The sequence below is a fragment of the Ornithorhynchus anatinus genome, chromosome X3 (genome assembly GCF_004115215.2).
Source record: "Ornithorhynchus anatinus isolate Pmale09 chromosome X3, mOrnAna1.pri.v4, whole genome shotgun sequence".
Taxonomy (NCBI): domain Eukaryota; kingdom Metazoa; phylum Chordata; class Mammalia; order Monotremata; family Ornithorhynchidae; genus Ornithorhynchus; species Ornithorhynchus anatinus.
Window position 1 is genome coordinate 22,949,146 of NC_041751.1, and position 13,214 is coordinate 22,962,359.

General features: G+C 58.0%; 1 protein-coding gene across 1 annotated transcript in view; it reads right to left on the reverse strand.

Annotated features, from left to right (window-relative positions):
- Window positions 1–10,293, reverse strand: part of ACER2 (alkaline ceramidase 2) — a 34,002-nt gene extending 23,709 nt beyond the window's left edge. Inside the window, exon 1 of the mRNA XM_029053972.2 lies at window positions 10,073–10,293. Within this exon, the coding sequence (XP_028909805.1) occupies window positions 10,073–10,180 (108 nt within the window). The 5' untranslated portion in view covers window positions 10,181–10,293. The remainder of the gene's footprint in view (window positions 1–10,072) is intronic.
- Window positions 10,294–13,214: the final 2,921 nt, after the last annotated feature.

Consider the following 13,214-nt stretch of genomic DNA (forward strand, 5'->3'; position numbering starts at 1 on the left):
GAAGGAGGCGAGGGTAAACCGCTTCCGCGTTTTTATCGCGGAAACTCTACGGAGAGGCTCCCGGAACGGTCGCGGACGGAGAGAGGGGCGTTGTGGGAGGGACGCGTCCCTGCAGCGGCTACGTGTCGGAAATGACCCGACGGCATAAGACGAGACGGGACGGAACACTTTCTCCCGTTCTGGGAGAAAGGCCGTCTGGGGATCGTTCCGCGCAACAGCGAGTTCCTCACCGGTCCCTTCGAGATCTTCCGTGGAACGCTGATTTGGAGAAGGAACTCTGGCCTGCAAGTGGGGACTGTTTGTTTTACTCAGTTCCGTGAAACCTGGATTCGTCCCAAGGTTACTTCCCTGGCCTCGTCCCGCTGACGGGGCAGGAAGCGAGAAGAGGGAATGAGGGCCGGGAACATTGTTTTAAAATATTTTCCATTAAGGCTCATTTAGATTCCTCACCCCCGGGGCCTCGAAAGTGTCCAGGACCCAGGGCGGGACGCCCGGCACGGAGCCGCCCGTCCGTGAGGGAAGGGAGGTGCTGAAGGAGAACCGCTTGCTTGCCGGTGCGGCGGTGAACGGTGATGATCATCACTACGGCATGTGTTGGGGCGTTTATCACCTACCGGGCACCGTACTGAGCGCCGGGGTGGATTCGAGCAAATCTGGCCGGACACGGTCCCTGCCCCCGTACGGGGCTCGCCGGCTTAATCCCCATTTTACAGATGAGGTCACTGAGGCCCAGAGAGGCGAAGCGACTAGCCCGAAGCCACAGAGCAGGCGAGCGGGATCAGAACCCACGACCTTCTGACCCCCGAACCCACCTCTACCCGCTAGGCCACGCTGCTCCGCCCTTACCCCGCGACTCCTCCCCTTTCCTTCCACCCCACGAGACGGCTCCCGGAGAGACTTCGGTTCCGGTCTCTGGGTGATCAGCTAGCGCTCACCACGCCCAGGAGATGGCCCTAATTCCAACCGCCACATCCCAGCAGGAAGCCAGCCCCCCTCACGCCGGGAGCTGGGGGTCGAAACGGCCCGGGCCAGCATCCGGATCCGTGCCCGTGAGCTCCGGAGGATACTCCTGACGGGCGCTGCCTTCCCGCTCCTGCCCATCCCCATCCCAGAGCGGGAGCCTGCTCCGGTAAGCCGTGGCAGTTTGGAAGCCAATACCGGGGAGCATCGGTACGGCCGCCCCCGAGTGAGGAGAATGACAATAGTGACCGTTACGCGTTTACTCTGTGCCTCGGCAATCCGATGGGACACGGGCCCCGACCCACATGTGGCCCGCAGGCGAAGCAGCGTGGCCTGGTGGAAAGAGCCCGGGCCCGGGAGGCGGAGGACCTGGGTTCTAATCCCGTCTCCGCCACGAAACTGCTCCGCGACTGTGGGCGAGTCACTTCTCTGCGCCTCAGTCACCTCATCTGTGACTGAGGCGATTGAGACTGCGGACCGTAGCCGGGGCGTGGACTGTGTTCAACCCGACTCTCTTGTATCGACTCCAGCGCTTAGTACGGTGGCTGGCACATAGTAAGCGTTCGGCAAGTACCATAAAAAAACACTTCGCTGAGCACTGGGGTGGATAGAGCACGATCGGGCCCCGCAGGGGGTTCACATTCGAGGAAGGATGGAGCCCAGGAATGAAATCCGACGGCCTCTACTCCATCCCAATCCTCCTCGACCCCTCAGCTGCCTTCCGACACTGCCGATCGCCCGCCTCTCCTGAAAACGTTATCCAACCTTGGCTTCGCCCACCCCCTGTTGGCTAGGGACCGCGTCTCTACCGGTTGCCGAACTGTACTTTCCAAACGCCTAGTACGGTGCTCCGCATGCGGTAAGCGCTCAATAAATACGATGGATCGCAATAAATACGACGGATCGAATTCCCCTCTTGCCGATGAGGGAACCGGGGCACGGAGAAGTCAAGCGACTTGCCCAAGGACACACAGAGAGCGGAACGGAGGTTAGAACTCAGGTCCCCCGACTTCCAGGCCCGTGCTCCTTCCATTTGGCCCGGCTGCTTCCACGCTGAGTTGCCTGTCTTGGGCTCGCCCCAGCACTTGACACAGTGACCGGCACGTAGTAAGTCATTAAGAGATGGATACCGTAAATCCATCAGTGGTATTTATTGAGCACTGTGCTAAGCACCAGGGAGAGCACATTACAACAGAGTTGGCAGACTCGTTCCCTGCCCACACTGAGCTTACGGTCCAGAGGGAGAGGCGAGCGTTAATATAAATAAATGAATTCCAGATATGCCCGTAAGTGCCGGCTCCCCTGGAGACAAAACTGAAACCAGCGGGCGTGAAGTCCCCGGAGTCTTCCCTTCACCTCTCCCTTTCCCTCCCGCCACCTCATCCGCTCTCTCGTCCTTGGCCACAACTCAAGAACCGCAGCTCCGGTCACAGCGTGCACACGACAAGGCCGTCCTTCATCACGCTATTAAGTATTGCGAGCCCCCGTCTCTGGGTTTCTTGGGGGTTTTTTATGGTATCTGTTACGCCCTCGCCGTGTGCCAGGCACTCTTCTAAGGGCTGGGGTAGATACGAGCTAATCGGGTCGGACACCGTCCGTGTCCCGCGCGGGGCTCGCGGGCTTAAACCCCGTTTTACAGATGAGGTAACTGAGGCGCAGAGACGCGACTTGCCCAGAGCGGACGAGCGGCGGAGCCGGGATCAGAACCCAGGTCCTTCTGAGTCCCAGGCCACAGCTCTACCCACCGGGCCACGCTGTTCTCTTTCTCCTCCCTGTCTCCTTTCTTGAAAGAAACTTTCCATGCTGGTCTTGGCAGTCGGGATGTTGGATTATCTGAGGTTTGGTTTTACCGCGTCCTTAAAACACTTCCTCTGACCTCCTCGTTTTCAGTTCCCAGCCTCAGGTCTCCACACAGCAGTTGTTTGGGTAGCCCGCTGTTGTTCATTCTCCTCACGTGTCCCACCCAGGGTAACAATAATAATAATAATAATGTTGGTATTTGTTAGGCGCTTACTATGTGCCTCCCGGTCTAGAGGGCGAGACGAACATTAATATCAATAAACAAATCACAGATATGGACATAAGTGCCAGCTTCTCTGGAGGCAAAATTGAAACCAGCAGGCTGGTGGGACTGTTCTAAGCGCTGGGGCAGATATAGGGCAAGCAGGTTGTCCCACGTGAGGCTCCCGGTCTTCATCCCCATTTTACAGATGAGGGAACTGAGGCACCGAGAAGCGAAGCGACTCGCCCTAAGTCACACAGCTGATAAGTGGCAGAGCGGGGATTAGAACCCACGACCTCTGACTCCCAAGCCCGGGCTCCTTCCACTGAGCCACGAGGGTAGCCGTGTTTAGGTGAGCCTGACTTCCACCCTAGGAGACTACGTTCTAGAATTACATGACTGGTGATCGTCACCATCACCCGTGGTATTTATTATTGAGCACTTACTATGTGCAGAGCACTGCGCTAAGCACACGGGAGAGTACGCTATCAGTCGGCCAATGGCATTTACTGAGCGCTTCCTGGGCGCAGAACACAATACTGAGAGCTTGGGAGAGCGCAGCGTAACGGAGGCGGTAGACACGTTCCCCGGCCAGGTCGAGCTGCACAACGTATCAATCGATCAATCAATATGACAGAGTTAATAATAATAATAATAATAATAATAATTACGGTGTTTGTTAGGCGCTCACTATGTGCAGAGCGCTGTTCTAAGCGCTGGGGTAGATACAGGGTCATCAGATTGTCCCACGTGGGGCTCACATTTTTTTAATCCCCATTTTTACAGATGAGGTAACTGAGGCACAGAGAAGTTAAGTGACTTGCCCAAGGTCACGCAGCAGACAACAGTGGCGGAGCCGGGATTAGAACCCATGACCTCTGACTCCCAAGCCCGGGCTCTTTCCACTAAGCCACGCTGCTTCTGACTCCCCGGTCACGAGAAACTAGGGCTGCGGGTGGGGTGAATATCAGATGCTCAAAAGTCACCGATCCAAATGCGCGGCCAACATGGGAGGGAGAGGAAGCCAGGGAAGAGGGCCTAACTGGGGAAGGAGGAGAACCCGGAAGGACCGGGGTTCCGATCCCAGCTCCGCCACTTGTGGGCCGCGTGACTTCGGGCAAGTGACTTTCCGTGCCTCAGTTACCTCATCTGTAACCGCACGCGAGAGTGCTCGATCGACTGGGCCGCGCCGCTTCCCCGCTTTACTTGTTTCCGGGGACTTTCCTGAATCGAGCAAAGATTGCGGGCGCGCTCCTAAACCTTCCCGCCCGGGAAGGGATAGACGAGAACCGAGACGGCCCTCCGGAGAGCCGTCGCCGGAGGTTGCCGGGAGCCGGGAGGGCGGTAGGGAAGGAAGGGACAGGCTGTCGAAACGGACAAGCGGGGCTGAATTTCTCAATGTGTCCCCCCCGCCCTAATTCGGGCCGCCCGGTTTTCCTGCCTCTCCTGAACACTCCACAGGATTCTCTACGACTGGGCAGTGAGAATTTCTGACCGCGTAATCACCCACAACGGGCAACTTTGTTTTCCTTAGATAAATTTGTCGATGGAAACATTGTCCCACGTGAGGTCCAAGGCCTCAGATGGGGCGATTTTTTTTTGGGGGGTGAGGGAGGGGGAGGCGGCGGGCGGGGAAGCATTCAGGGCAGTACCGAGAGTCCAGGCCATGGGAAGTGAGGTCAAGAGAAGAAGTCAGGGGCCGCCAACGTTCCGGGAATCCGCCGGCGATCACGGGAACTTAACGGGCGAACTTGTAAGCGAGACGCGGTCGTCGTCTCACGCCGACGGGCCGTGCCCGACCCACGGCGACGCCACGGACGCATCTCTCCCAGAACGCCCCGCCTCCGTCCGCAATCGCCCCGCCGCCGCCGCGAGTGAGTTCTGACTCGCGGCAGAGGGCCCGCCGCTCGCTAGCCACCGGCCAAGCTGGGAACGGAACGGACGGGCCTCCGTTGGACTCGCCCTCCCGTAGCCGAGAGCGGGAGAGGGCTGGAAACTCTCCAGGAGCGTCCCTGAGAGGTGTGGAAGCGTGAACAAGGATGCCAGTCCAGTGACCTCCTGCCATATTCAAAAGCATGACCTACTGTTCTCAAGGCACCGGGTGGAGCAGGCCAGCAGAGCGGTTAGAGCGCGGGCCTGGGAGTCGGAAGGTCACGGGTTCCAATCCCGGCTCCGCCACCCGCGTGCCGTGCGACCTCGGGCAAGTCACTTCACCTCTCTCGGCCTCCGTTACCTCGACCGTAGAATGGGGATCGAGACCGTGAGCCCTCTTTGCGGCGGGGACCGTGTCCAACCCGTTTGCTTATCTCCACCCCGGCGCTTCATGCAGTGCCCGACACACAGTAGGGGCTCAACAGATGCCACGATTATCATTATTACTGTTAATAATGAAAACACCCCATTTACCAATCCCCCTTTGCTCAGCCTGAAAACACGGCTCAGAACACTGTGACTGTTAAAGGGCAAGTCAGATCTTTATCTCCCCGTTTTCCATCTCGCATTCGACGCGGGCTCTTTTTTTTTTCCAATCTGCACTCAGTTGCAGCTTTTCCTTTTAAAAGACCATATAGCAGCGATGATTTCAAAGAATTAGATTTTTTTTTCCCTTTCCTTCGTGTGAGGGTAGGTTTGCATTTACTGTTTCTTAAAAATGCATATTTCAACTCGCCCATTTTTAGATAATGCATCTGAATGCTCTAATAAAATAAGCATTTGTTTCCCCGTAACATCCAATGTTCCCACAGGCAGGAAATTACAGTATTGTTTCTGCCTGACAGCATTATCAATCACTATTGGCTTCCATTGTCTTTGTTTTGAACGCTTGAGCGAGTGAAAAGGAAAAGGGTAGAAGTTTCAAAAAACCCCCAGGAGAGTAAACGCACACAAAAAGAGGAAAAAACTAGGAAACGCAGTAAAGCGATAGCTGTTAGAGACGTTGAGGTTCCAGATGATTTCTGTTACGAAAACTGGCTAGGTCACTAAAGTTGAGAGGCAACTAGTCCAAATCGCATTTTTTAGGAGCCCAGACTGACAGGATTGCTTTTGGATGCAGTAAGTGATTTTCCTTTTTTGCTTTCTCCTTGTAAATTAAAAAAAAAATAAGTAATATCCTGCATATGGGAAAAATGCACCACAAAAATTCTAAAATAAGAAACGTCCCCCCGCTCTCCCTAAATATCGCCTCATTCTATAAACATCTTAATGCTATTTGGTGTGTAGAAGTCTTCACGGACAACAACGTTATAACCTCAGGGCACTCGACTATTCCGTCTCCCATACAGGGAGGAGCAGCACGGCAAGATCAACGGGCTTCCAGATAGATTCGGTTATCGGTAAACCCCAAAAGCGTATCTGAGATTCTCCTACTTTTTATCTCCTGAATGATTTAATATTAAAAAAAAGAAAACCCCACCCTCGGTCCCTCATTCTATTGCCAGGCCCTTATCCTCAGAGCGAAGCGGAAGCTAAAACAACCGTCGGGTGAATCAGGGACCGTTTCGATGTCGGCTGACAACTCACTCCGGTATCGCCGGACCGCTCGTTTTGGTCCGTTGTCCGTCTCCCCCGTTTAGACCGCGAGCCCGTTGCTGGGCGGGGATCGACCCGATCCGTTGGCGGATTGTCCGTTCCAAGAGCTTAGTACAGTGCCCTGCACGTAGTAAGCGCTCAATAGATGCCACTGAACGGACGAAGATCTTTTCGAGCGCGTCCTCTAGTCACCGGGGTGTGACTCTGTATATAAGTAACTTCTGAAAGACTCCAGGGACTTCATTACGAGTCTCGCCGCTTTCAATCCGGCGGGGCCACTCTGGCTCCCAAATAATTACCAGAAAATCACATTATAAATGTTTGGGGGTGGGGGAGGGCGGGAGGGGGTACGGTGGCCAAGGCAGAGGGGTTTTGAGGAGAAGCTCCTCTACTCTTCTAGACGGTGAGCTTGCTGTGGGCAGGGAACGTGCCTACCAACTCTGTTAGATTGCACTCCCCCCAAGAGCTTAGTAAGGGTCCCTGCGCGTAGTAAGCACTCGATAAACACCACGGATCTTATTAAGCCCTTCCCTGTCTGGGTCGGAGTGGCTGGTTGCTTGCTCTGAGCTGCTAAGAGCCAGAGAGCAGAGAGCAGCCCGGGCCAGCCGGCACGGGACCCGGCCTTTACGGTACTGACCCACTTCCTCCAGGGCGTCGAGATACTCTCTCCAATGACTCGAGGACTCTGGGAGGCCCCTCGACCTCTTCCAGCCACTGGAGACCGCTCGGCGCACCGAAGCAGGGTGCGCGTGACAGCCATCGATAATGAACAATAATAACGTGTAGCGATAATGGAAACGGTCCTGAGAAAAGTCACTGCCCCTCTCAAAGAAGCAGCGTGGCTCGGTGGGTAGAGCACGGGCCTGGGAGTCAGAAGGACCTGGGTCCTAATCCCCGCCCCGCCACACGTCTGCTGTGTGACCCCGGGCAAGTCGCTTGGCTTCTCCGGGCCTCAGTTACCTCCATCTGGGAAATGGGGATGAATACCGTGAGCCCTACGGGGGGCCAACCCGATTACCCCAGTGCTTAGAACAGCGCTTGGCACGTAGTAAGCGCTTAACAAATACCAACATCATTACTGTTATTCTCTGGGCCTCAGTCACCTCACCTGGAAAATAATAATAACGATGGCATCGGTTAAGCGCTTACTGTGCGCCGGGCACCGTTCTAAGCGCTGGGGAGGATACGAGGTCATCGGGTTGTCCCGGTCTTCGTCCCCATTGTACAGGTGGGGCCCAGAGGAGTTAGGTGACTCGCCCAAAGTCACACGGCTGACAAGTGGCCGAGCGGGGATTTGAACCCACGACCTCCGACTCCCAAGCCCGGGCTCTTTCCGCTGAGCCACGTCGCTTCTCTAAAGGGGGATGGGGAAAACGGGGATTAAGAGGGTGACTGCGTCCCACCTCATTTAACTTGCATCCACCCCAGTGTCTAGAACAAGGCACAGAGTAAGCGCTTAATAAGGACCCTAACGATTAGTTGATTGCCGGGGAGTAACCGTGGGGATTGGGCCCCCTCTTTTTAATGGGCAGAAAGGGAAAACCAGATTAGCAGGAGTCACGAACCTCCAGGCAAACCAAGAAAACTCCGAGAAGCTGCTGGAAACCGACCTCAGATCTCCCAACAGGGAGTGGAGATCGTAAGCGAGCGGCCTCTCTTTTGCACACAGACACACTCCCCAGATCCCGGGCAACTGGTCGGGTGGCATCACTGTTGAAAACCACAGCACCTCCGGAAGAAACGCTTAAAGGGATGTTGCGTTCTGACCGTAAAATGTTCTCCTAGGATTTGATATCGGCCGTAAGAACAAGCGTATTTGTGAGTCGCTCTGATTTGGGACACGCTCTTCACTGAGTCCGGGGGAGACCGCTAAAGATGACGTCTGGACGTTGAGTTTTCTGGCCCGTCTGCAGATCCATCTTCGATCGTATTTATTGAGCGCTTACTGCGTGCAGAGCACTGTACTAAGCGCTTGGGAAGCACAACTCAGCGCCACATAGAGACAAGCCCTGCCCACAACGGACTCACCCCAAGAAAAGGCAGGCGACGAAACCAAATATAAAATGTCACCGGTTAGCTCGCGGCGCTCAGTATCTGCGGAGATACTAAGGTGCACGAACTGGCCCAGAGAAGCTTCAGGTGAGACTCGGGTCCAGAGGCCATTCGCAGGGCTCACACCCACCAAAAAATAAAGAAAAAAGAACATGCGATATAGAGCTGCCGCAAGGGGCAGGATGGAAAGTGGACCAGAAAGATCCGGACTCGTAGGAATTCCTCATCTCCCCGTCTCTGAGCCAGGCGGGTGAGCAGGCGGGACGTCAGACGCAACGTCAGAGCCCCGGAGTGCGGGAACAGCGTTCTCTCGCGTGCCAGAGCGTAGCGGGGCCCTCGCCCGAAAGAGGCCTAACGCTCCGTTAAGCGTCCGGGCCGAAAGATCCCTCCCCGTTTCTCTCTTCCGCTCAGTCGGATTTATCGGGCGCTCATCGGGTGCGGAGCACCGTCCCAAGCGCTCGGAAGGCACGATCCGCCAACCAACGGAGCCGATCCCTACCCGCCGGCGGGCCGGCGGCCTTCGTTCCCACACCGCCCGGTGACCAAAAGGCCGAGGAGGGGAAGCGGCGCGGCCTGACAGGTGGAGCCCGGCCGCGGGAGTCGGGTTCTAACGCCGGCTCCGCGACCTCGGACGGGTCGCTTCGCTTCTCCGGGCCTCCGTTCCCTCGTCCGCCACCCGTCCGTCCGGTCGTCTTTAGGGAGCCCTCGACGGTGTGCGACGCTTGGAACGGCCGGGGCGGCGACCGTCCCCGCCCAACGCCGGGCGGCCGTCGGACGGAGGAGCGCCGCGAGGCCGGGCTTGGGAGTCGGGGGCCGTGGCTCCGCCGCCCGCCGGCTGGGTGACTTCGGGCGAGTCACTTCGCTTCTCTGCGCCTCGGTCGCCTCGTCCGGAAAATGGGGATCGAGACCGGGAGCCCCACGGGGGCCGACCCGATCACCTCCTTTCCCCCGGAGCTTAGGACGGGGCGGGTACCGTCAGTTCTCTTCTGTGAGGGTTCGGGGCGTGAGCCCCACGCGGGACGGGGGCCGTGTCCCGTCTATCTACCGCAGCGCTTGGCACACGGTAAGCGCCTAACGGGCACCGTTACCATTAATGACGATAATAACGACGTCGGCATTCGTCAAGCGCTCACTATGGGCAGAGCACCGTTCTAAGCGCCGGGGCAGATACGGGGTCATCGGGTCGTCCCACGTGAGGCTCACAGTTAATCCCCGTTTTACAGATGAGGGAACCGAGGCACGGAGGAGAGACCTGCCCACAGTCACACGGCTGCCGAGTGGCAGAACCGGGATTCGAACCCATGAATTATTATTATTATTATTAATGATAACGAACGGGGGGGGGTAGGGCGGGAGGGAGAGGCCAGCGGGAAAGGAAAAGAGGGCGCACAGTCACGCGCGCACGGGCCGAGCCGCCTCGGCGACGCCGGGGAGCGCGCGCGCGGACGCTCCCCGCCGCCGCCGCCTCGCGCGCGCGCCCCCCGCCGCCGCCGCGGGCCCGCGCACGCCCCCCGCCCCGCGCGCACGCACCGTGTTGTAGAACTCGGCGATGGCGGGCACGATGGTGTAGTTGTCCTCGCACCAGTCCACCTCAGAGCTGCCGGCCCGCAGCTGGTCCCAGAAGAACGGGCCGCTCATGGCCGGGGCGGCCCCTCCGCGGCATGGGGAGCCCGCCGCGCGGCCTCCTTCGCCCTCCTCCCTCGGAGCCGGATATGGCGCCTCGAAAGCTTTTGTTCGCCTCCGGCTGGCCGTTGGCCGCGGCTCCCCCCTCCCCCTCTCCTCCTCCTCCTCCTCCTCCTCTTCCCGCCGCCGCCGCCCCTGTCCCCGCCCCGCACCGGCGGCGAGGGGCCGCAGTTTGGCCCCAGTCCCTCTCGGGGCCCCGGCTGACGAGAATCGTCGTCATCTTCTCTGTTACGCGGCCGGCGGGTTCTAAGCGCCGGGGGCCATCCGGGGGGCCCCCAGATGAGGTCACCGAGGCCCGGGGAAGATGAGAATGTCGGTGTTCGGTAAGCGCTCACCGTGGGCCGAGCGCTGTTCTAAACGCCGGGGTGATGATGATGATGATGTCGCTATTCGTTAAGCGCTTACTCTGTGCCGAGCACCGTTCTAAGCGCCGGGGGAGATACGGGGTCATCGGGTCGGCCCGCTCGAGGCCCACGGTCAATCCCCATCTTACAGATGAGGGAACTGAGGCACAGGGAAGGCACAGGCACAGGGAGTGACCTGCCCACGGTCACACAGCTGACGAGTGGCAGGGCCGGGATTCGAACCCATGACCTCTGGCTCCCAAGCCCGGCCCTCGCCACTGAGCCCTACTTAAAACCCTACTTAAAACTCACCTCCTCCGAGAGGCCTTCCCAGACCGAGCTCCCCTTCTCCCCCTACTCCCTCTACCGCCCCCCCCTTCACCTCTCCGCGGCTTAACCCTCTCCTCCCCCCCGTCTCCCTCCGCCCCTCCCCCTCTCCCTTCCCGTCCCCTCGGCACCGTACACCGGACTGTATATACAGTCCGCTCGACTGTATATATTTACATTACCCTATTTATTTCGTTAACGAGACGTACATCGTCTCGATTCTATTCAGTCGCCATCGTTTCTACGACTATCTACGACTACCTCGACTCTATCGCCATCGTCCTCGTCCGTCCGTCTCCCCCGATCGGACCGTGAGCCCGTCGGAGGGCGGGGACCGTCTCCATCTGTTGCCGACTTGTTCGTTCCAAGCGCTCGGTACGGTGCTCTGCACGTAATAAGCGCTCAATAAATACTATCGAACGAATGAATGAGCCGGGCTCACGGCCTTCGTCCCCATTCTCCAGATGAGGGAACCGAGGCACCGAGAAGTCGAGTGGCTTGCCCAAAGGCACCCAGCTGACCTCCGACTCCCAAGCCCCGGTTCTTGCCGCCGAGCCACGCCGCTTAATGACGACGGTGATGGTATCTGTTAAGCGCTTACTATGTGCCAAGCACTGTTCTAAGCGCCGGGAGGGGGAGGGGGGAGACGAGGTCATCAGGTTGTCCCACGTGGGGCTCCCGGTCTTCATCCCCATTTTACAGATGAGGTCGCCGAGGCCCAGAGAAGTGAACCGACTTGCCCGCGGTCACGCGGCGGAGCTGGGATTGGAACCCACGACCTCCGACTCCCAAGCCCGGGCTCTCTCCGCCGAGCCGCGCTGCTTCTCCCGCTTAAGTGAAGCCACTTGCCCAAAGTCCCCCAGCTGCCAAGCGGCGGAGCCGGGATCAGAACTCGCGACCCCCATTCATTCATAAATTCAATAGTATTTATTGAGCGCTTACTATGTGCAGAGCACTGTGCTAAGCGCTTGGAATGAACAAGTCGGCAACAGATAGAGACGGTCCCTGCCGTTTGACGGGCTTACGGTCTAATCCGGGGAGACGGACAGACGAGAACGATGGCAATAAATAGAGTCGAGGGGAAGAGCATCTCGTAAAAACAATGGCGACTAAATAGAATCAAGGCGATGTACATTTCATTAACAAAATAAATAGGGTAATGGAAATATATACAGTCGAGTGGATGAGTACGGTGCTGAGGGGATGGGAAGGGAGAGGGGGAGGAGCGGAGGGAAAGGGGGAAAAGAGGGTTTAGCTGCGGAGAGGTGAAGGGGGGGTGGTAGAGGGAGTAGAGGGAGAAGAGGAGCTCAGTCGGGGAAGGCCTCTAGGAGGAGGTGAGTTTTAAGTAGGGTTTTGAAGAGGGGAAGAGAATCAGTTTGGCGGAGGTGAGGAGGGAGGGCGTTCCAGGACCATGGGAGGACGTGGCCCGGGGGTCGACGGCGGGATAGGCGAGACCGAGGGACGGCGAGGAGGTGGGCGGCGGAGGAGCGGAGCGTGCGGCGTGGGTGGTAGAAAGAGAGAAGGGAGGAGAGGTAGGAAGGGGCGAGGTGACGTAGAGCCTCGAAGCCTAGAGTGAGGAGTTTTTGTTTGGAGCGGAGATCGATAGGCGACCACTGGAGTTGTTTAAGAAGGGGAGTGACATGCCCAGATCGTTTCTGCGGGAAGATGAGCCGGGCAGCGGAGTGAAGAATAGACCGGAGCGGGGCGAGAGAGGAGGAAGGGAGGTCAGAGAGAAGACTGACATAGTAGTCTAGCCGGGATATAACGAGAGCCCGTAACAGTAAGGTAGCCGTTTGGGTGGAGAGGAAAGGGCGGATCTTGGCGATATCGTAAAGGTGAAACCGGCAGGTCTCGGTAACGGATAGGATGTGTGGGGTGAACGAGAGAGACGAGTCGAGGATGACACCGAGATCGCGGGCCCGAGAGACGGGAAGGACGGTCGTGCCATCCACGGTGATAGGGAAGTCCGGGAGAGGACCGGGTTCGGGAGGGAAGATGAGGAGCTCGGTCTCGCTCGTGTTGAGTTTTAGGTGGCGGGCCGACATCCAGGTGGAGACGTCCCGGAGGCGGGAGGAGATGCGAGCCCGAAGGGAGGGGGAGAGGACAGGGGCACAGATGTAGATCTGCGTGTCATCTGCGTAGAGATGGTAGTCAAAGCCGTGAGAGCGAATGAGTTCACCGAGGGAGTGAGTGTAGATGGAGAACAGAAGAGGGCCGAGAACTGACCCTTGAGGAACTCCAACAGTTAAAGGATGGGAGGGGGAGGAGGCGCCAGCGAAGGAGACTGAGATTGACCGGCCAGAGAGGTGAGAGGAGAA